At 47.4% G+C, this 23,777-nt stretch overlaps 1 protein-coding gene and 1 long non-coding RNA gene across 14 annotated transcripts in view; both read left to right on the top strand.

The window, feature by feature from the left end:
- Positions 1-13,834, top strand: part of LOC135280984 (uncharacterized) — a 103,472-nt gene extending 89,638 nt beyond the window's left edge. For all 7 annotated transcript variants that reach the window (XR_010347779.1, XR_010347778.1, XR_010347780.1 and 4 more), the window contains 2 exons: positions 1,008-1,169; positions 9,561-13,834. This is a non-coding gene — a long non-coding RNA (uncharacterized LOC135280984). The remainder of the gene's footprint in view (positions 1-1,007; positions 1,170-9,560) is intronic.
- A 1,806-nt stretch (positions 13,835-15,640) lies between these two features.
- Positions 15,641-23,777, top strand: part of NEO1 (neogenin 1) — a 173,645-nt gene continuing 165,508 nt past the window's right edge. For 4 of the 7 annotated variants that reach the window (XM_064389450.1, XM_064389447.1, XM_064389446.1 and 1 more), the window contains exon 1: positions 15,641-16,002. In XM_064389450.1, the coding sequence (XP_064245520.1) occupies positions 15,888-16,002 (115 nt within the window). In that variant the 5' untranslated portion in view covers positions 15,641-15,887. The remainder of the gene's footprint in view (positions 16,003-23,777) is intronic. The other 3 variants (XM_064389449.1, XM_064389451.1, XM_064389452.1) reach the window with 2 other exon arrangements.

Here is a 23,777-nt window from a genome sequence, read left to right as displayed (position 1 = left end):
ACCCCCTGCCATGGGCAGGGACATCTTCCACTGTCCCAGGTTGCTCCAAGCCCCGTCCAACCTGGCCGTGGAAACTTCCAGGGATGGGCAGCCACAGCTTTGTGTCCCCTCCCTGCTCAGTGCTGCAGGGCTGAGGGCATGGTGCCAGGCAGGAGCAGGGTGCTGGGGGCAGGAACAGGATGCTGGGGGCAGGAATAGGGTGCTGGGGGCAGGAACAGGCTGTTGGGGGCAGGAACAGGGTGCTGGGGGCAGGAACAGGGTGCTGGGGGCAGGAACAGGCTGTTGGGGGCAGGAACAGGGTGCTGGGGGCAGGAACAGGCTGTTGGGGGCAGGAATAGGGTGCTGGGGGCAGGAACAGGCTGTTGGGGACAGGAGCAGGCTGCTGGGGGCAGGAACAGGCTGCTGGGGGCAGGAACAGGGTGGGCTGCTTGTGGGGAGCCCCTCTAGCACAGACTGAGGTGCCCAGGTGAAATGTTCAGTTTCAGGAGAGTTTTTGGCCTTCCTCCTTCACCTGGCTGAAGCACAGCCATGGAAAGGGGAGGCTCTCACAACCTCCTGGGGGTACCTGCAGCAGGTGATGTGAGCACAGACCTTGGCTTGTGCTGCCTCAGAATTCTGGGCTGCAAATAAGTTGTCACTTAACAACAGTGGGAACTGTAATACTTGGAGTTCTGGGAAAATCCTGTGCACCCCCAGTAAGCACTGTAGGTATGTAAAACACACTCAGGACAATAATTCACTCCAGGAAGCTGTATTTTGTGTTTTATGTGTCCCAGGCAGTGGGGAGCAAGAGGGCATTTGGTTCTGCAAGATGTTTAAGCAGATCTGAAAACCTCACCCTGGTAGTTTAGGAAGAGGTGAGGTTCCCCTGCAGCCAGGTGGAAGGGAAGGGAGCTCCAGGTGTAGATCTTCTGTGTTCTAATGGTATGTTCAGACTGAAAAATAGCCTCATCTAAATACTGATATTCAAATAACAGTCACCACAAATCCATTTGTTCCTGCCACAGACTTCAGAAAAATTGCTGCTTGCCTTCCCACCCCCACGAGGCTGAATCCCAGCACCCCAGATTGTCGTGACTGCCTGGGATTGGTGACATCTCCAGTGAAATGTGTTGGAGCATCCAAACAGAGTGGGAGAAGCACAGCCTGGCTCTGGGAGCCAAAAATAGGTACTACCACTTGTGAGCTGAAGCCTCCCTTCTCCTTCCCCACCCAGCCCTGCCTCTCTGGCACGTGCAGCACATAATCATGGTGTTCCCATCAGACCAAAGGAAAACCACACTCCTAAAGCAAGCAGGGCAGTCAGTGGTGACCATGCTTTGGAGGCAGAGAACGTTGGGACATGGATTCTAAATTAGGGAACATCAGTGGTGATGATTTGCAGATTTTCTGTGGAGAATGGGTACAGAAAGGAGCACGGCTCATCTCCTGCAGTGCCATGTGGAAAAGCATCAGAGGTACACCATAAAATGGGGAGCTTGAATTCCCTTCATTGCACAGTTGCTCAAAGCCTTGTAATTGAATGAGTGAGTGATGAATGTAGCACATTGGATTTCTCCCTGAATCCTTTCTCTCTTTCATTCTGTGACTGAATCTCAGTCATGCTTTCACCTGTTTTTTTTTAAGTCTGCCCATTGGAGTATTTGTCCACTTCTGCCAAACCCCAAAAGCTCCATTTCATTAAAAAAAAGAGATCATTTGGGAAGGGTGAAGTTTGATTCACAAAGATAATGCTCTTTGAAGGTGTCTGCTCCTTTGGCAGTGACTGATTCAAAGGAGTTCCATTTCAGAATGTCTGTTCTGCTGCTCCCAAGGCTGCACAGAGGAGGAGGGATTGTGCGAGGCCATATAAATCAGGGGCTGTTACAGGGATGTCAAACACAACTGCACCACGGGGTGCTAATGGTGAGCAGGTGAGGAGTCAGAGCAAGTCAGAACCAATGAAGAAAAGCCACAAAGCTCCTGTGTCTGGTTCCTGATGCTTCCCAAAAGTGCAGTGTCTGCACACTGCTGTTGTGTCCTGGGAAAAGCGCAGGCTGCTCCTCTGATCCGTATCACGTTTTCAAAGTGCTCCAGTAATTGGATGAGTAGGTTTGGTGGGAACATCTTTGGTTCTCAATTCTCCCATCAGGAAAGATCTAAATGAAGCTATGTGAGCACATCTCCAGCTCAGGCTGTTTTCCCACGTCTTTCCACTGGATTTGTGCTCACCTGTGCTGACCAGGCCACTGGACACACAGCAAGGGGCCTGTTGGATTAAACTTCCACTGGTGTGGAGGAAGAAAACTCACAATCTTTGTGCATGCAAATAGGAGTTTCCTCCTTTTCCAGCAGCAGTTAAATCCCAGAGCTCTGACTCCAGTGAGTTCCTGAGTGCTGGAATAAGAACTGATTTGGGATCTTGGTGTGCAGCTTTTGGAGAAGGGGCCAGTGCTTGTGCTTTCCCCCTTCCTCAATCTCATGAGCATTCCAGGTTTCCAGAGGTTCCAGCTGGCTCTTTGCATGCAGACTTAAGGCTGTGTGATGGACCCTGGGGTTTGTGGACACAGAGCAAGGGGGATGTCACAGGGGAACAGTTTTCTCTCCCACAATGATGGTATGACCTTCACAGCTTCCCAAAGGCCTGTTAGTCCAGGAGAGAAGCTGAAATCCAACCAAAATGAATTTGTTAGAGCTTTAAAACAGGCCACGAGACTCCCTTTGTACAGAAGGAATTCAGGCTGGTGGAAGGTTTCAGGGAATGGCTGTAGGTTGTGAGCCGGGACCGTGGATGACCACGAGTCCCTTGGACAGGCTGTGCCTGTGCACGTCCCTGCGAGCACATTCCACTGTGGTTTCTGCACCAGTTTTTGTTATTTCTCAATATTCCCACTAATATTTCATGTATTTGTCTTGGCTGTGGGTAATTTCAGCAGTGAAAGTGCTGACTCTGATGTCCTTCTGGGACATTGGCTTGGGACAACCCAAAAGTTTTGTGTGGGCCTGCAAAAAATGTTCTGCCCACTGGTCTCCAATCCCAAGAACATTCCTGTTTTCTCTGCATGTCCTTATGCACAGCACTGATAGAAAGATTACATTTGTGTAGAGGAATAACCCAACAATTACAAATATTATTTATTTTCCAGGACTTCTTGGTCACTAGAATGATGGGACAGGAAAGACTGAGGTGCAGCTGGATAACTCCAGATCCCTCCCAATGGAGTTTGTCTCTGCCTTCCAAATCAGGCCAAGCAGAATCTGCTCCTTCTCCTCAGTCAAGGGGGTGTGTGAGGAAGTGGGAGCTGGGAGAAAGGGGAATGTTGGCTGTTGCCCTCTGGAAGGTTTTAATGATCTTTAGCTTCCACATAGAAAGGCTCCATCTGGAGCCAGGAGAGCTCCTCACTTGAGGAGTGAAATCAAGGTCAGCTGCAGCCCTGGAGCCCGAGATTTACCTTTCTCAAGCATCTCACATTTCTCTGGACCCCAGGGTTGGATGGGATATTGGGAAGGAATTCCTCCCTGGGAGGGTGGGCAGGCCCTGGCACAGGGTGCCCAGAGCAGCTGTGGCTCCCTGGATCCCTGGCAGTGTCCAAGGCCAGGCTGGATGGGGCTTGGGGCACCCTGGGACAGTGGGAGGTGTCCCTGCCATGGCAGGGGGTGGAATGAGATGAACTTTAATGTCCCTTCCAACCCAAACCATTCTGGGATTCTGTGAATCCTCCCAGTGCTCTCAGGCTGATGCTGTTATTTGATGTCCTCTTTCACCTTACTTTGGTTAAAAATGAAGATTTTTTGTGCTGTACCTTCCACCCTGGCTCTTGAAGAGGGATCACTAGTTTAGCAGTGGCACTGGGAAACACCATGGAAGTATTGCTGCTCTCCACTGGAAAAACAAGGGACATCTAAGGCTGCATCCAAGCAGAGTCTGAAGTGAAATGTACACAAAATTTGGGCACCTTAGTCCAAAATCATGATCCTGGAAAACCTGCTCTTGGCCTTCCCTGCTGCAGGAGCTGCCTGTGCAAGGCACACTCTTAACCCTCAGTGTTTAACTTCTTCCTCTGCCATCTCCAAGCTCTTGAAGGGATGTCTTCCCAAAAAGGCCTTTCCTGCTGACAAGACTGACTGGTATTTCTCCCTAAAATACTTGGATCAAAATGGCCTCAGTCTGGTGGCAGAGGGCAGGAGCTGCTTCTGCTGGGCTGTCCAAGTGTCCCATGGCTGGAGCAGCCCAGTCCCCAAAGCAAGCTCACATCTCTTAACCTGTTCTTGAAAAGGACAAATAACCCCAGGTACACTGTCCAGGAAGTATCCCACGTTCAAGGCCAGCCCTGGAACTCCTCCTAAAGCTCCTTTGAGGGCCCTTGTGCTGCACCTCTTGGGAACAAGGAGGATTCCCATGACTTTTCAACATCTCCTGCCCAGGGTTCGTGTGTTAACTCTGAGTGACATCACCACCTTGTTGCAGTTTGGGGCACCAGAGGGTCCCAAAGCACACTGCAAACAGGTGGCACGAGTGGAGCTGAGCAATTTGGAGTTGAACAGTCTCATTTATGGGATAGCAGCCACAGCAGCAAAGACAGAGAGATATCACTTCAGAGTGCTCAAAGTGGGATGGGGAGAGCAAAACTTCACCCAGCTAAGTCTGTAAGTCAAGACTAAACTATCTCTAATTGCAGCCAGGTGAAACACTCAAGTAGAGAGTCTGCAAGTGCTTTACAAAAAGTGGAGAGCAAAAGCTTTTTGTATAAGCATTAATCTTGATGCCTCACTGGGGTCAGCTGGGAGTGCAAGGAGAGAATTCAGCACAGTCAGCACCGGGCTGTAAAGATCTATGTCTGGCTTTGCATTTCATTCTGTTTATCTGGGCTATTAATTAGCTCCTTTCAGTTTCCCTGGGAAGATCTGTGTGTTAGGGCTCCTGAACACTCATAAAGATCTGTCATTGATTGCTTGGGCAGCTAAATTGGGTCGACACTTCACCACTCAGAGGTGTCTTAACTTTGCATCATTTTCTGCTGGGCAGGAATACTGGGGATGATTTCAATCTTCTCAGAACCAGCTTGTACACATTGCTTTCCTAATTTCATGCCTAGGTATGGCATTTCCATTACAAAGGAGTTGTGTTGTTGAGCTCTGCTGGTCTGGGTCTTTCAATAGCTGATCAGAGCTTCTGGTCATGTGCTTGTGCTCTTTTCCCTCAGAACAAAACATCCTCTACACAGATCCTGGACTATCAAAGCCCCCGAAACAGTTCAAGTGCCAAACACAACCCCAATGGCAGCCTGAGAAATGATGTCTCCCAGTGGGGCTGTTGAATATGCACAAACGTATGGTCTGTTTTCCAACGTGCCTGTCAGAGCCCTGCTGCTGCCTCCAGCAGAGAAAAATATTTGTCATAGGCCATTTCCCCCCAAACTTTACTGCTTGCAGGAAATAGAGAATGTTCTTTTCCAACATATTTATTTGTGTTTGACTGTAATCACAAAGGGTTGTGTTTTGCCCCTTTCTCTGGTGACCCAGCAGGGTCCACTGCTGTCAGTTCTGTCATTATCTCTCTCAGAGCTGTAAGCCTTTTCACCCTTTCCTCTGGTGTCAGCTGCACTCCAGGTAAAAATTCCATACAGGAGATAAGCTTTAAGGTGGGTGTTCTCCTTTCAGATTTACTGAGTACCCTGTGCAGGTTTTCCTGATTTTAAAAATCCCCATTCTCTTGTTCAGGTACATGGGGAGGGTGTTCTGATGTGAACAAGGCTTTCCAACACAACTGTAAATGCTGCTGATTTTTCCCACCATCTCTTTCACTGTCTCTGTTTCCCCATACATTGAACAAGAGAGCTGTTTGGTCAGAGGGAAAATCCCCACTGTGGGAGCTGACTTAGAGCAGTGTCACTGCTCAATCCCCAGAGTCTGCCTGTAGCTTTTAGTTGGGGTTAATCAAGTTCCTAGAAGTTTGTAAATTGGTGTACAACTTGAACATTCACTTATCTTTGTGGTTTGCACCCTCCTGCTGCAGTGTCACCCCACCCCCCCAGGAACTCTGAACAGGGATTTGTTCCAGGCTGTGCTGGCATTCTCACATTGTTGATCACAGAATCCCAGAAGTGTTCAGGTTAAAAGGGACCTTTAAGACCACCTTGTTCCACCTCCTGCCACGTGTGGGAACACCTCCCACAAGCTGTCCAGCCTGGCCTTGGACACTTCCAGGGATCCACAGCTGCTCTGGGCACCCTGTGCCAGGGCACCAGCACCAAACACAGCCAAGAATTTCTTCCCAATATCCCTTAGTCACTTCTAACGGGACAGCCACCATCCACTGGTCTCAACTGAGAATTAGTGAAACCTTTCCTGTGTCAGAGCCACCTGTAGCCCAGAACAGGACCAAGTTCTTCCTCTCCCTGGTGCAGAAACTGCTCACAGCAAGCCCACTGCTCTTGTGTCTGAGCTCCCACTGCTCCCTTCCCACAGCAGGTGCCTCTTCAGGAGCTTTCTGGAGGTACCACCCCAGGCACTGCTGCATTTGCCTGAAACTGGATGCAGAACCTTAAAAAAAAAGTCAGAATAAGAGAATAGGAGTGTTTCGAGTTTTTTCTTTCACTGGTACTTTTTACAGCTTTCTTTTTAAGCTGAGCATAATTCATGAACTCTGCTCTTTAGGAAAAAAAAAAACCACACGTTAACAGCAGTAGTAGCAATAAACATAAAAACAAACGTCAGTCACACCATTCCTTGTGGTCCCCTGTGCTGCCTTCTCCAAAGGCAGTGGTTCCAGAATGTCCTGGCAGCCTCAGGAGTGGTGGGTACTGCAATGGCACCCCAGAAGGTGCAGCTGAGTGCTACTGATTGCTGGAGGTCAGCAGGAAAATGCTGGAATCCCATCTGAAAACACAAACCCAACAGATGATGGACTGAGCAGCAGCATGGAAGAGGGGTCAGAGGCAGACTGCAGCCCTTTGGGACTGGGAAAACAGGAGATTTGTGAGAAAGCTTTTCTCCCTCTGTCAAATCTCTGTTATTTGTTACCTGCCTCAAAGGGCTCACGGCTGAAAAATACCATTGCTTTGCTTTGTGGAATCAAAATGTCCATGTGATACAGACACAAACCTCAATTTCTTCTCAGCCCTCACCAAAGGTTTTTGGTCACGGAAGGAGAGTCTTTTTGAGGAATTGATTTTTGTTGAATACCTACACTTCTGTGCTTTCAGAAACGAAGGACATTTCAGATAACAACTTCAGATAGCCTGAACATCTTTCTTGACCAATTCCCCACCTTTAGCAATATAAGTTTGTTCCAAGCATCTGAATTCTCTCCAGTTTCTGGCAGTGATGTTTTTTAGCTGAATTCCTCTGGGAATGTGAAGGCATCTTGCCTGTGCACAAAATCTCCATTGCCTGTGTACCATTAGAGCATTTTCCTCCCAGATTCCCCTGCCAGCATGTGCCTTCCACTATGGGAGCAGGAAATGCATTTCAACTTTTGGTCCTTCTAAGAGCATCCCTTAAAAAATATGTATTAGTGCAGAGGGAAGCAGGTGGAGCAACAGCCTGGGCAACATTTACACTGTGGTGGTTTCTGCTCACAAGGAACCTGGATCAGCGCCTTGGGGCGCTGGTGTTCAAACCCCACCGATCCCTGCTGGAGTCAACTCCCTACCTTGCATTTCCTGCTGCTCCCTCTGCCCCGTTCAGTGCCTCTGAACACCTTATTGTCTCCCTTGGACACAGAGTCACGTTCTGACCTCTCTGAGACACATTTCATATTTCCCAGAATCAATGACTTCCGCTGCAGTCGATAGGTCCCGTCAGGTTCCGTTAGGAGGAACGGCGCAGCAGTGGAAGGATGACATTTCTTAGGGAACTGCTATCCAGGCATATTTGTTGTTTCAAGTTGTCTGACTTCAGGGCTCAGGCAGGGCTTGCAGCCTGTAGCACTCATGTAATTTTACTTTAAACTGTCACTCAGGTGCTGAGGGAATAACACCAGTGGTAGAACCCCTGTGTGACAGCAGACCCAGCAATCCTGACGTGCCAAGTGCCCAGACCTGTCAGGGAGATCTGAGGGCTCACAGCTCCATCACCCATGTTCCACATCCCATCAGAGCCCCTGGTTTGCTCTCCTGACTTTGACCTCCAGTCCCCTGGGATGAGCATGGAAAGGTGGGAGAAAGGTGGTGTTTTGCAGAAGTGCTGCCCTGAAGGGAAGTTTAAACAGCAGCAAAAAAAGTGAAATGAATATCTGTGAGAAGTGTCAGATTGGAGCTTGAGGAGTCAGACTCTTCACCTGTCTGAAGGCTGCCCACATTTTCCCTGCCAGAGCTCTCACTACAGCACCATTCCTTGGCACAAAGTGTGTTCTTTGCTTTTTAAACTGTCCTCGTGTCCACATATTGCTCAGTCCTGCAGCTGAGAAAGAGTCAGACTGTAAGAGGTTGCACTGGTCACAGTAGGAAGGAATGTTGGCTAATCCACCCCGGTTTCAAAGATGCTTAAGAATTGCAAGAGGTTAGAATGACTTAAAAATAGAACATATGCATAACAAGTCAATAACTCTGCTTTTAAACCAAGAATTGCTGGTTTAAAATTTGTTTCTCTCCTTAGAAACAGAAACTTGTTTCTCTCCTTAGCAAATCAGGGCTGCACCCTGCTATTGCTCTCTGGGAAGAGACCTCCATGCTCTCCTCTGACAGCTACATCACCAAGGTCTTGTCCAGACTTTTGCAGCGTTCCCAGGTGCTGGAGCACAACCTTTCCTGGCAGGAAGGTGATTTGGGAATCACCATGATCACAGTGCACAGATCCTGTGGCAAAAGCATCTGCCAGGGCTCCAGGCATCCTTCTGTGGCACACTATGAACTTGTGGAATGGAAGCCCTTTGTAAACCAGGTCTTGTTCTGAAAAGTTTAATTTACAACCATTCAAGCCTGTCCCTTTGTCAGACAACATGGAAAAAATTAAGAAGTCCAATATTTCCTCCATGAAAAATCCATTATATTTATAGGAAATTCCTTCATAGCATTTGAAAGAATGATGAGGTTTGTCTGAGCATTCCAGTTGGAGGAAGCAAAGCCAAAACTATAACTTTAAAGGGCTGTCTGAGAATGCATGAACAAGATTATTACAGCAAACAGGACTCTCTCCCTGTCCCAACCTATTGTCCAGTGTCTTAATTCCTTCCTGTTTCTGTAGCTCATTGTGCCTGTCTTCACTACATCATAGCAATGACTGGTTTTGAAGTCTTGAATTAGCAAACTGAGGTAATTTTGCTCATATTTACTCTTCCATCTCAAGGTTCTAATAGCACTCTGTGCCTCCAGTTCCTGCCATTTAAAGCAGAGGGACAATTCAGCCACCATGTCCAAGCAATGACTCCTGGAATCATTGTTTCTGTATATTCAGTTTTAAACACCTAAAATCACAGTCTGAGATGCAGACCAAAAGGAAGGACACTTGTGGGAGTTGTAGGTGTTGACACAACAGCCAAGTCTATTTGGTCTCAAGTTTTATGTGGAGTTGCTCATCTAACTCTGGCTGATCTGTTTGTATCTCTCACAGATAATGAGGCCTTTTCTTTCCATTTCCAGGAGTTCCCCCACACATGTGACTCCAGCTGTATGACCCAACACCAGCTGACCTTTCAGGTATCACACACAAAGGGCCAGGCTGTGCTGCTGTTGGCTCCTGCCATGGGCAGAGGTGAGGTTTTGAGGTGTGCTGGGATCCCTGGAGTGATGGGCTGTGTTTTCCAGGCATCCTCTGCTGTTGGTCTAAGGTTATTTCTTTGATTTCCCAAGCCTAGAGGCAAATGACCATTTCTGTGTCCTGAGCATCATTCTTTTCCTTTTGTTCTTATCCCTTCTCCTCTCCACAGTTTTCCTCTCACTTTGAATTCTCTCAGACTCCCTTCCCCTGGCACAGGAGAAAATGTGATAGTGTTTACAGAGAGCACTGGGACTCAGGAGATGTGCAGGGTGGCCCTGCTGGCTCTACCTCCAACACCTCTCCATGGCTCTGACTTCCTGTCAGGATACCCTGGACTAAAACCCCTCTGCACTTTTCCTGTGTGATCCTACGGTGTCTAACACAACCTCAGGTAAGACCTTTAGGCAGGCATTATATGAATGAGAACAAGATTGTTGGTGTCAGTAATTAACATTCTTGTGGGATTGTTGGAAAAGCTTTGGGATAAACACCACCTGGAATCCTTGCCTGGCTTCTGTGGTTTTTAAGATGCAGAGGAGACTGATCCTGTTTGCACGAGAGGGCATGGACCATCTGTCTCCTCTCTTACTGGATGTGCAGAGTCTTTGAGTCCAAAGATCAGGTGTTGTAGCTCAGGGAGATGTGGGACACTGGAAAAGTGAAGGCATGGACGGTGGGGAAGCAGAATGAAGTGGTCAGTGTGTCCCCAGTAATGATCTCATCTGAGAACAAGGACTAATGACAACCACCAAAACAGGAAAATGCAGTCACTGTGAGCACCTGTGGCACGGTGTCATGCCATGACAGGCTTCCAGAGATGAAATCATGCTACTGACAGGGATGACAAAAATCCCATTGACTGCAGTAACATCAGCCTTTCCCCTTGGGGGTTACCTGCATTTCTCTCCTTCTGGATACCCAGAGACCCATATCCCACATCATTATGCACTTCCTGGTAACAAGTACATTATCCTTTTCTTTTAAATTGAGGATTGGATTCCAGTAAACCCTGCATTTTGGATTCTAGGATCCCTCCATCTACCTCTGAAAACCCTAAATAAACAAACATTGGATTAGACCTCAGCAGTCCCTTGCTCAGCAAGGGGAGCCTTTAAAAGCATTTTACACCAACTGCCTGGTTTGTGTTTCAGACTCTGTCACCTGGCACTCAAGGAGCTCCACCTTCCTCTCAACCATCTCAGGGAACTCACCTCAGTGTTTGGAAGGTCTGCCTCCATTTATGACCCTCCCTGATTCCCGTGAGGAGCTGGAGCTGCTGTTGACCTCAGGAATGCCAGAAGTATATGCTGGGCTTGGAGGGTTTCTGGCATATGACCTGCTAACCTAGAATTTGCTGGACAAAGTGCAGAGGATGACTTTTAACCTCAGAGCAGTTTGCAAAACCACATCTGTGACCAATAAATGTAAAAAATAAATGAAAAAATAAATCTATCCGCTATTGAAGGATGAAAGACAGCACACCTTGCTAGGCACTGGTGCTGGAATCAGGATGGAGATTGGGAATAATCAGACAGGCCATGTGCCAGATGTTGCCCATGGATGGAGGCAATGCCTCACACAAGGGAGGCAGCACAGCAGGTTAAGCTGAAGGTATCTCATAGCTCTAAGTCTTAAACTTAACGAGCCACGTCTTTATTTGTGCTGCAGCCCCTTCTCATCCCAAATTGCCTTTACCAGCTGCCAGAGGATGCCTGGTAACGGAATATTCTCTGGATAACAATAAATTGGTGTAACGATTGAGTGTCACCTCACATCCTGCTAAGCAATAGAGAAATCACGAGGAGAAAAAGAGGCACGACCAGAGTGGCACTGAACAGTGCAATCCTAATTCCATCACCCTTCTTGCGGGCGACAGATAACCCAGTGCAATTTCCAGCCGCTCTGAAGCGGCTCCAAGTCTCAGCAGGAGCTGGGAAAGCTCAGTGTAGCCTCGGGACTGAGGAGTCACAAAGATCAGGGGAGTTGTTGTTCCATAACCTTGCCTCTGCACCAAAACCAGGGGGCTGCTTCGGAATGGGAAGCACTCCAAGCAAAACACAAAATTTGAATCACTGAAATGAAGGTCCTCCTCTGGCTCTCTCTCTGGAGAATAGTCTGTCTCTGATGATCGTGCACAGACTCCCAAAGAAGGTAAATTTTGGATTTAAATCTCTATGTCAACGTGTGAATGACAGCGTTAAATCTTGGCTGTACGGCTGAGATATCTCCAAGAGGAGAAAACCACTTTTTCCACTTAAGTGGCTGAGGTAGAGGAGGTAAATATATTGTCTCCCACTATTAAAGGGCGAGGAAATCATTTATAGATGTGTATTACACCTTTGCACCTAACAGTGGAGTTCTTTTTTAAATTCAAGAGTCTGAAAGTTTAGAAATACCAACATTAAGGTGGCCTATGCAACTGTAATTTGTCCCTTCCATGCATTTGCATTATGATACAGTATTTAATTCTAATTAGATCACACGCTGTTCTTTCAACAGGTTCCTGGCCTCACTCATTGTACAGAATAGACTGTGCTCACTAAGTAATAATTTTATTTTCTCCTCGCTGTTCACTGTGTGGCCCGTGCTTTATTTACAGCAGACTATTCAAATATTGTTCTGAAGACAGATTTATTCATTTCCTCCCGAGCTTTTCCATGGGACTCATCACTATGGTATCCAAGTGCTTCACAAACTCTAATTCATTTTCTCAACACTGTAGTGAGAACTGGTGTTGCCCTTATTTTACAGACGAGGAACTCGGGTGTACAGACAGAATAGTAAAAAATATCTTTTCATTTCAGAGATCCAATTAGAAATACTCAATGGCCTGATTTTGTCAGAAAATAGAACATGGCCAGGCATCTAATTGAGTCAGAAGTTGTATAAATTCTCAGTTATTGCAGATTTATCTGCAAGAGTTCTTCATTTCTGCAAGTCAGGCTTCAAAATGTCAGCCCAGGCACCTGGGCAGTGCTGACTGCACAATTAGTGCAGCGCTGGGCAGGCTCTGTTTAGGGACTCTGCTTTGCATCCCACAGATTCCAGAGGCCAAAAATCCTTTCTGGGAACAGTAGTCACCTGCCCCACCCACAGCACTATGCTTGCTTGCCCAGCAGTTCCTCCCAAGGTGCATAAAATACTTACATCTGATTTTTGCAGTAAATGAGGTGGAGGTTGTTGAGGTGCTTGCCTGGGTTCCCTGACCTTGGTTCAGTGTCTGAGCCTGGCATATCCTCCTGCACTGGCTGCCTTTATCCTGGTGTTTGATAACTGGGGAGTGTGTTACTGTGCAGCCTGAGTGCTGGTGCTTTATTGAATATGTACTTCTTTCCCAAGTGGAGATAACCCCAGTAATGTAATGCTGAGTTGACATCGATGCAGGCCATCAGCAATGTGGAATTTCCCTCTGTGAGGAAGGTCAAGGTTGGCACAAGCTCCAGCACTCCAGGGGTGAGGTACATTCTCAGTGTATTTCAGGTGCCTGCTGTTTTCCAGGTGGTCTTCATTCCCATTCCCAAATGCTCACCTTTCTGCTCTGCCTCCCTCCCCCAGTTTCTGTCATTCCCATCACTGTCTCTAGTGAATTCCCTCTTCCCACAGGCCCTGTTGCTCCCCACACCCAGCTTGGGGCCCTTTTCCCTTGCCCCACTCCAGCTCTTCCATCTGATCCCCTTCTGAGCCCAGCAAGCTCTCCCTCAGACCGTGACCAGAGCACAGGGACAGCTCCCAGTCCTGCCAGGCTGCACGTCCTCCTCCTCCCAGCAACTTCTCCCATTTCCACTCTGGTTTAAAGGCTTCTCCCAGCAGCCTGCCTTCCAGACTCTTTCTTATGAGCTTTGCTTTATCCCTCCCTCCAGGCAGACCTGTTTTTCCTTCTGGCTCCTCATTCCCTTTCACCACCCAGGAGAACCTGTCTCTCTCCAGAGCCTCTGTGCCTGCCAACTTACCTGTCCCAGACCCAGTTCCTGTCCCCACTGTGTGTTTTTCAAGGAGCTTCCTGCTCTGTGTTTCCCAAGAAGACTGGAAGGATGGGTCTGCCCTTCCTACCTGAAGGCATGGCATGGTCCAGAGCAGCCAGGAACTGGGGCTGCAGGTCCAGCTCGGATCCCACAGCCCTGGGCTGTGATGAGGATGGAGCTGCTGGGGACTGGAAGCGCCAGGAAGCCCCTGCCAAGAACCAGCAGGACTTTCAGGGGGGGTTTTATAGTGGGGTTTGAGGGAACACCTCTGGCAAAGTGACCACTCTCATTTTCAGCCTAGAAAATCCCTGACAGAAGGAACAGAAGGAGAAATGTTTATAATTTAACCCAAGGTATGAACTTCAGATGCCTAAATTTCAGCCCAGTGGTTAGTCTGGCCCTATTAAACGTGAATGAGGGCAGGATTTTATGATGGGAATTGCTAACCAGCTTTAATAGGAGTTACACTAGTCCTGCCTTTTAATCACCGCTTCCATTTTCAGGATAAATTGCAGCTGGTTGCTGGTAATCCTTGTGGCATATCAGATAGCAGCGTAGCTCGGCAAGGGTAAGCTGGAGAAACCCAAACATCCTTCTGAGGAGGTAATTATTGCATTGTGAAAATGCCCCGGGATATTTTTAGTGGCCAAACCCCCTGTTTCCTGACAGAAACATAAAATAATGAAGCAAGCTTCACAAGGAGAGACGCCTCAGACACCTGTATTAGCTGGTGCTCTGCAGTCACGTCAGCGTTTAATTCGCTGTGTGCATCCCTGTACGGCAAAATCCACACCTGCGTTTGGGGCACTGCACACTCTGCCAGCCTCTGCCTCGCACAAAACCCTCTCCATAAACAAATCTGCAAATCCCGCTGGATCAAGAAGAATTTCACGGGAATATAGAGCTGCCTGCAACAAGAGGGACACCCTTGCCACACACACCGAGGTTATCAAGGGAAACTTTCCTTAACGGGAGTCTCACAACCAGCGTAAAAGCCTGGATTTTTGGAACAAATTATTTAAAATTCGTTTTAAAATGTTTTGCAACATGTTTTGCAGGGGATGTTTCATGTTTCATGTCCTGCAGTGTCCTTGGGGTCTGGTTCTCTCCTGGTTACCTCCAGCCCTGGTCCCATGTAATTTATGCCCTGAAAGAGATGATTCAATTAGTCAATAATAAAATGAGCAAAAACACCGTGTGCATTGTAAAAATATAATTTAGTGGGAAACAAACTGAGATGGAAAAAATATCAGGGTACACACCATATGATTACTGAAGGGGGAATGTATATTTATAGCTTTTATTGTGTCCTTTCTAAGGAGACTGGATCTGGCAGTAGGGCTGGTAACGATGCGGCATTCCAGTGATTTGGATTTGAATGGCAAATGCTGTATAAAACTAATTACCGCCAGGAGGATGAAAATACATTGCATTTGCCTTTTCGGAGCATGTCTGGCCTTTTCTTCACGTTATTTATCTTTGAGAAGCATGTTTACTGGGAGAGGCGACATCCCGAACAGAGCAGCAGAGTCGCTCCCCAAGAAAACAAGTTTCCGCAAGTTATTTTTCTACGTTTAGCTCGATTTCGGGTTTCTGGGCGGCTCTGGATTGCTGGTAACCAGCACCATGGCAGAGCAGGGCTCCCTCTCCCCACACCCTCCGGCTCGCCACATAGCGGGGATACCCGGATTGGTGCCGAACCGGCTGCTTTTCCATGTTTGTACGCGTGGAAAACGCGCAGGTCCCGCACCCATGCTGGGCCGGTGCAGGAAAAGTGAAAAAAATGGATTTATTGCGTCAAAAGCCACGAACTTTTCGCACCGAAGGCCTGACCGGAGGGGGGGGGGGCAGCGCGTCGCCCCTCAGGAGAGGGCGGCGGCCCCGCCCCCCCCGCGCGCGCACGCGCAGGCGCGGTGGCGCGCGTGCGGGGGGGGGGGCGGGCGCGCGCACACCTGGCGCGGGGGTCGGGGGCGGGAGGGGAGGAGCGCGCGCATGCGCGAGGCGGGGGTGGGCGGGAGGCAGCGCGCGCCCCGCGGGGTCCGTGCGAGGGAGGGACGGAGCGAGCGAGCGGCGGAGCCCGGCCCGCGATGGAGTGAGGGAGGGAGCGCGGCCGCTCCGCCCGCCCGCCGCTCTCCCTCCGCCGCCTCCGCGCAGCCCGCCCGGTAGGGAAGGAAGGCAGGAGGAGCCCCCCCGGGGGAGGGGCTGGCGCTGGGTGCAGCCCGGCTGCCGGGCGCGGGGAGTGGAGCGATGGCGGCGCGGAGAGCCCGGCGGCTCCTCGGCTCCCTGTGCATCGCCCTTCTCTTCGCGCAGACCGCACCGACCGGCGCCGCGGCGCGGAGCGGCTCCCGGAGCCTCCTGACGGGTAAGAGCGCGGCGAGACCCCGGCGGGCGCGGAGGGTCCGGGGGGCGGCGGGGCCCGGGGCGGCCCCGGCAGGGCGAGCGGTGCCGAGGGGCTGAGCCCGCTCCGCTCCCCCCGCGCGGGCACCAGCAGGGGCCACTGCGAGCCTCGGGGAGCGCCGGCGGTGCCTCCCCGCGAACAAGGGACACCTGGAGCCCCGTCTGTTGGGGGATTGAACGCTTCACCCACCTGTGCTCCCGGCTCGCTGGTACCGGGCAGGGGAGCCAGGCACACCTGAGGGGAAGCGGGCTTGCAGCTCGCCAGTGAGGGGAGCAGGGCACACCTGAGGGGAAGCGGGCTTGGTGCTCACTAATGAGGGGAGCAGGTCACACCTGAGGGGAATTGGGCTTGCAGCTCACTAATGAGGAGAGAAGGGCACACCTGAGGGGAGTCGGGCTTGCAGCTCGCCAATGAGGGGAGAAGGGCACACCTGAGGGGAGTCGGGCTTGCCGCTTACCCCCGAGGGCAGCTGGGCACCGGCGGGCTCTGCCCCGGCTCGGCGGGGCTGCTGGAAGCGGCGCGGACTCGGTACCGGCAACCTGTGGAGAGAGAGGAACTTGCCTGGGAACTGCCGCAGTAGCCCAGAAATGAGCGGTCTGGCAGCGATTCAGCCGCGGTAGTTCTCACACCTTTTACCATTGTTGTCTTTAATGGTCCATGATTGAATCCTGGTTCTTTATAGGCTACGGAAAACGTAATCTCGCCCAGGTGAGGCAGGAGAAGGCTCTCTCAAAAGCCCTTGCATGAGACCATTAATACCACAGAAGCCTTCTTAGCTTTGCAGAGATGTTATCTGCTCGTTATGCCAAATGCTGCCTTTAAAAAGTAACTTCTTTATTTCCTTCTTGCCAGCAATAAGCTAGTAGGATGCTTGAAAGAAAATCTGGTCTTGAATGCTGAGTGCTGGGATTAAAAAAAAAAAATAATACCCCCTGTAGGTTGATTGAATCCTGGTATTTTAAGAGAGAGCTCTGCGCAAGTGGAACATGGAAAAAGCTGCTGGTCAAATGAGCGTTTTTTAGCAACTTGTTAGCAATTCGGGAAAGTAAGAATGGTTGAATTCTGACATTAAATGGTGTGATTGTTCTGTTTCCAGTCACATTAGGCAGGATCTTCCACGGTGGTTCTCATCTTGGGCACCACTGATGGAACCATGTGGCTGACTCCTGTTGACAGAGAATATTTTTATTTATCCTCTTACACAGTACAAACTTTGCAGATTCCAGATCTGAAGTAGATTTTTTTTTCTTTTGAAAAATACTGCAGTTTGACTCAAAAATCTGCAGAACATGTGTAACAGATAAGTTACTTGGTTATGTGTAAAATCTTGCCACGTGGTGATTCTTTTCTGATATTCCTGCTCGCCTGACAGCACAGTGGTCTTATGGTTGTGTTAGTCTCTCTTTGCTAGTTTAAAATAATCTTTTATTGTTTGAGGAAATCAAATTAGTAGGTGAAGTTCTGTCTGTTGGAGCCAAATATGTGAATGAAGTCTGCAGAGGGGGGGGGTGATGTGCTGAAGTGATATGGAATAAAACCTTCACTGGAGCTGTTTATCAGAGCAGGAATTTAGGAGTATCACTGTGGAAATCTTGGAAGTTCTCTCTCTATTTGGAAGGTGCCTTTGTGCTGTGTCCATGGATGTGTCCTGTGGGATCCCTGGGGAGGACCAGGAGCTGGGCTTTCCCTGTCGAGGGTGTTTGTTCCTGTTACTTACAGGAAAGGGAGAAAGGCTCTCTGAGTTCTTTGTCTCAATAAAGAGGATGTGCAGTGGATGGAGTTCATTTTAATTCACACTATTTCCCATCTAATTGCTAGTAGTTTTTCTTAAATACAGGATGTTCCACATACTTTTATATGGGCAGGTGCTCGTAGCAGAGTGGGCTGGGTGCAGATGTTCCATGGCATGAAAAGAACTTTCATGGTTTCTCGTGTTGGAGTTCAGGTGTGGGGGGGGTAGTGCTGTGCTCTGTTCCATGCCCTGGTGAAGCTTGATCTCTTCAGGACACTGGAAGAGCCTCCTTAGGCTGCTGCTGGGGGCAGGAGAGGCAGAGGAACACCAGGTTTGTAGGTCCAGGTAGGGCTTTGGCTGTGGGACCCACAGCTCTCCTTGTCAAGGCTGAAGTGCTGCTTGCTATGTCCAGATCAAGGGGTTTTAATGCAGAAACACCCCATTTTGGTGTGGCTAAAAGTGCCAGAAATGAGCAGAAGTTGCAGATTTGGAAGCCCATATTCTTTGTATGGAGTCATGTGTGTTGGAGGGACATTTGATCCTATTTATAAATAGCTCATCATGGCTCTCTGAAGAAGAAAAGAGTGCAGCTGAATTATTTTAGGAGAAAACTGTATAACTTCATTTATTTGTGTATCTGCAAACATTAGTATGTTTTCCTGTCTAGTTGGTTGCTCTGCAGATAAGGCAAGATGAGCTGCTGATTTTAGAATTGGGACAACATTTCACTTAGCTGAGGGAATAAAACAAATCAGGAAGAAGCATCAAATTAAGCTAAATCCTGCCTCCTATAACTGTTTGTAACTGAGTTGAGATAAGCATAAAAACTTGGATCTATACAGATTGCATTATTAGAAATAAAAATGAAGCTAGTGTCACCTAATTTTAATAGGAGAGCTGTGATAGCCTGTATACACCATTAAGATTGCAAATGAGATTATTCAGAAGCAGGAAATTTGTTCTGTCTCTCCCTGGTATTCTTGAAGTCCTTGGAATCGATATGTATTTTGTTTTTAGAGGACAAACTGCTGGTTTGGGAAGTCCCAGCAGAGCAGAGTTGGTGGGCCTGGAGCTGCAGGAGGAGCCCAGAACTGAAGGGGTCTGTGAGCAGCAGGCTGGGAGGGAAGTGCATCCAGGTGCTGCTGCCAGGGATGCTCCTCCTGGGGAGTGACGGGGGTATGGAAAGCTAAGGATGGCAGCACAGATCAGCTGGGGTCCCTAGAAACAGCAGGTTGTCATTTGTTTCTGTTTGGTGTGTGCTGCTTGATTATTTCTAATTATATCCCAAGTTAAAAATAGAGCAGAAACATTCAGGTCTCGGTTACGTCCCAAGTCAGTTAAGCACCGGTCTCCCTGCTTGATATTCCTGTTCCATATGGACAGGTTGCATATGGCTTTTGCACTGCATGTTTATTAGTCATCTAAGAAAATTACTCGACTGGCTTATGAAGCTTTCCTAATAAACTAACACTTCATTTTCAGAGTTGTCAGGTGTGTACACACCTGTGCCTAATGTTCATCACGGTGAAAAGCAGCAAACAAAAAGTGTCATAAAAACAAAAAAAAAGCTTGGCTTAGTTACCTTGTGCTAACTTATCAGTGTAAGTAAGGAAGTTACATATGGTAGATATTTCCTTATGCAAATAAGAGTATTTGGTTGTTCCTGATGATAAAATGCCCTTGTGATTTACACGAGGTTAACCTTCAGCCAGAGATTGTCACAGAAGTCTAAGGACTCTGTAGGCACCTAACTGGAGTTTGTTGCATGGCCAAGAGGAGGAGACTGACAATAAATGAGTGAGGAAATGAAGTGGGAGTTTAGGAAAACTACACAAGGAGCAGTGCAAGATTCTGCTTAAGTTTTGCTTTCAAGCCATAAAAACATTTAACTTGGGCAAAATCAGCCTGAGTGTCGCGGGGCGTTTGAAAGCAAATTTTATTGTCATCACCAGGTTCATGGAGATAATTTGGTGTGTAAAATGTTTGTAGCCAACTTTTTTAAACATGCAGTGGTTTCATAGATGCAGTTTGTTTAAATGCACTTTGCATTGCCTATGAGGAGGTATAACTGGAGTTGTTGCTGGTAACTAGTTAGTGCTGGTTTCCCATGAGGACTCGGTGTTGGGGATGTCACTTGGTGGAGGGAAACTCCACTTTGGCTTAGCTGCTTTGTAGGGGTCTCAGTGGCTGCAGGGCCCAGATTGCAGCTTCCATGCTGGATCCAGAGGGGTTTTTTTACCTTCCTTCAAGGGTTGTGGACTAGATGTTCATCCCCCGAGAGCTCCAGAGTCTCGGTGCAGCCTTTGGGAATGGCCATGGAGGCACAGGTCTGTGTTTGCTCCTCTGGGCTGAGAGGGAAGAGCTGCCTCAAATGCTTGGTGCTGCTTGGATTGTCCTGCCAGAATACCCCTCTGGGTCTCCCATATTGAAACATAATGCCTGAGGCTATTGATTTTTTAAAAAGGCAGAACAGTCCTTAATAGAGAAAATGCCTCAGCGCAGTGGAAACAGTCATATTTTACTGATTGGGTGCTATTGATTTCGTCCTCCAGTGAAATTGCCAAGATGAAAGTGGTAATCCTGATTAATTCCATATAAATAGATAAGCCTGATTTGTATGTGTACAGTTGCAGGGTTCAGGAGGAAAACTGAAAGCCTGCTTTATGTGGTCTATTAGGTGCTTTAATTTCCAGAGTTTTTACCATTTCATATTCATGCAGAGGAGCATCTTAATTTTACAAAATAAGCAGGCTATCAATTTATGATAAATCCTTTTTGCATCAGTTAAAATATATTTTTTTCCTCATTAAAGCTGCCCTTACTGAAGGCAGTGAAAGAATTGGAATGTTCTGCTGCTCAACTTTCTTGGGATTTTGGGAATTCCCTGGAGTGTGTAACAACCACAAGCTGTTTGATTTGTGCAAAAAGAGGAGAAGTTTAATTTTAATGAAAAGTAATAAATTACTCTAAAGGAATTTTAAATTTTTTTTTACATCAACACTAAACTTATCACTCCACTTGTTGCTTCTGCATGTTTTGGGATTGAGTGTATGAGTAGGAAAGAAATTACAGTTAAATCCATAAAGGTGCAGTTTGGACAGGACTGCCCACCTTGGGAACTCACTGGGGTCCAAATACATAAACTTAGGTGGTTTTTTATGGCATCTGGTTCTCACTGCCAGTATCTGAACTTTCCTGGTTCAGCTTTGGGTTTGCTTTTGTGATATGACCAAGACTGAATGTGGCATTTTTGGGAAGGAATGTCATTCAGTCATATAACAATGTTTTATTTTCCTATTCCTCTGACATTCAAGTTTTCGTGGTTTTCCAGTGAGAAATCTTGTTTTAAGTTGATTTAGAAACAGTGAATTGTACAGTTGAGAGAGCTTTTTCCCCCTCGAAATGTGTTGTTCTGCATATGTTAGCTGTGAATTTTCTTCGCTGTGGAGCTGTTTGTGCAGCTGCCTTGGTGCTGGTTGCCACTGAAGAAATTCAGATATTCTGCTTAGCCTGAATGTCTTCATTTGTACATTTTTATCTGTTGATCCTCTTTTCCTTAGTGCGTTGCAGAGGTTTTGGCTCATGTGATGGACTGTTGTTGATGATGTGGTTCTTTTGGGTCTCACCAAAGCATGGCAGCTTGGTGATAATTTTTGGTATCCTCTAGTCATGCAGTTTTGTTTGGAGGTCTTTTAAAAGTGGGAAAGCAGTTTTGTGATTAAATTATCCGCTAATTAATCTGTCTGCTCAAAGAATTTGTGCACTACTGTCTGTTGTAGTTAGATCAGAATTTAATTGTTATGTATATGGGTGTGAATCTTACTGTGTTTTTATTATGTTTTGGTTTTTTTATTACCTTAAACCCCCATGTTTTTGTACTTCTGCCTGCTGATCCCTTAAAATTTCACTTTGTCTCTCCTAGTAGGCACCAATGTACTTGATATCCTTTGGGGTTTCAGTGCTTCATCAGTCTAGCTCTGTTGGACTTTGCCATCTGTTTGTTTTTTTAACTTTCTTTTTGGCTTAGAAATTTGTGTAACTTACAAAGGGGTTTAATTCTAGCTCATATTTATGGAGTGCAAATATATTTTACCTTTGTTTTTGTCTGCTGCCTGTCTTGGATGTCTTGAAGCTGTCAGGTTTAGTGACACTGGGTCAGAGCATGTGTCAGTAGGCAGCACAGTTGTCAGCTGTTATTATTACGATACTTTGATGAATTTATCTTGTTTGATGTGTTTTTAACTCGTGACATGTGTCCAGTGTTGCTGCTGACCCCGGGGCGAGCAGCACAGAGCACGCTGTGTGCTGGGCATTCACAGCCTGAGGGCTGTGCCAGTGGAGCCTTAGCTGCTGTTTCTTGCCTATTGACACATTTCAGTTGGACTTGATGTGGTTTTGAAGAGACGCTGTGCTTATCTACAGCTTCCATTTATTTCATGTTCTGCATGGAGTTTCCAGCCATTTAATGAGTGCTTTTCTGGACAAGTTTTGCTTTATTTGTTGTGTATTCTATGATGGTATTTTGAGCCGTGGTAAATCTCAGTTTGTCTTCATGTTTATATGACACTGTGGATAGATACAGTATCTTTCTGTATTTTAGACTGTGTATTTATAATACAGCACTGCTCCCTGCATTGCCTGGGAAGTAAAAGCTCCAGCTCTGATTGTGTTGGTTCCATTTCTTCCTCTTTCATCTTCCTTTTGGCAGAGCCACCTTTGTGTTCCTGCCATCACTAACAGACTTGAGCACTTGGAGGCAGCTTCCAGGTTTTTTTCATTCCCTAGTTCTCAGTGTAATTGTCCCACAGCTTGCTTCCACTTGGACTGAGATGGAGTCAAACCCTGTATAAGCTTCATCTTTCTTGGCTTTCCTCTGCAGTTAATGAGCCTGAACATCTTCTCTTAACACGGCTCTGTGGTTCGTGCATTGAAACCTTATCATGTAACTGTAGTGAGGAAGGGAGAGCCACAAATAGAGGTGTTTGGATGTTCCTTCTAAAAGTAGAACAGGCTGCCAAAAGTCATTAAAGTCATTAGGCCTGTCATGGCTTTTAAAATTGAGAAGTGGAGTCTAACTTGTCTTCAAAATTTCAAGAGAGGTCATGTTGCTTTAAAAAAATAATCAGAAGAATCTCAGAATCATTTAGGTTGGAAAAGCCCTCCAAGATTGAGTCCAATGAATTTAATGGCATTTCCCCAGCAATGCCCAGGCCACCACTAAACCATGTCCCCACATGCCACACCCACACATCTTTTAAATAACTGAATAATTACTTGACATTATGGCTGTTGTAGTGTTGTGCATAGCAGGGAGGAAAGCTGGGTGTTAACAAGAAGATGAAATATTTCCAAAAGTGATTTATAAAGCCAAATGTTCCTGTTTGAAAACAGGCAAGGAAGGAAGTATAAAAAACTGGAAATAAAGGAAAACTGCATCCAGAAACGTTTTTTGCTGTGGTAGGACACCTTAGCAGTTTGTAGCATGCTCCAGTGCTGTTGGGATTGGAATTTTTAGTGGTGGGCTGTCAGTGCTCACCTTGCAGAAAATCCAGGTATTTTGTTATCGATTTGTGAGCCTTCCATTAGAAATGTGCTTGGCCAGATAGGCAGCACAGCCGAGATGAAGTCGTAGCCAAGTGTTAATCCTATTTTGGTGTTTAGCCTCAGTGTTTCAAGCTGGCAGTGCCACTGCAGGGAGGGTGCTGTGCCCTTCCATTGGCTTTTCTAAGTGTTTGTGGAGGATGTAGAGAATTGGATCAGATCCCTGCTCTTCTGCCTGCATCAGTTCTGGTGCTGGCAGAAGGGAGAGGGTGACACGGGCACAGGGAACGCTGCCACTGCTTTTCTGGGGGGTGGGGATTGGCATAGAATCAGAGTATGAAAAGCACTGTGAGCAGAATAACATTGTGTGTCTCATGTCACCATTTTAATCTTTAATATTATGTATTACAGGGTATAGATTCCAGAGCTATAGACTGAAACTTTCTCAGAAGGTGTGCATTATTTA

This window comes from Passer domesticus, chromosome 14 (assembly GCF_036417665.1).
Source record: "Passer domesticus isolate bPasDom1 chromosome 14, bPasDom1.hap1, whole genome shotgun sequence".
Lineage (NCBI taxonomy): Eukaryota > Metazoa > Chordata > Aves > Passeriformes > Passeridae > Passer > Passer domesticus.
Note: the sequence above shows the minus strand (reverse complement) of the source record. Positions and strands in the feature narration are given on the sequence as shown.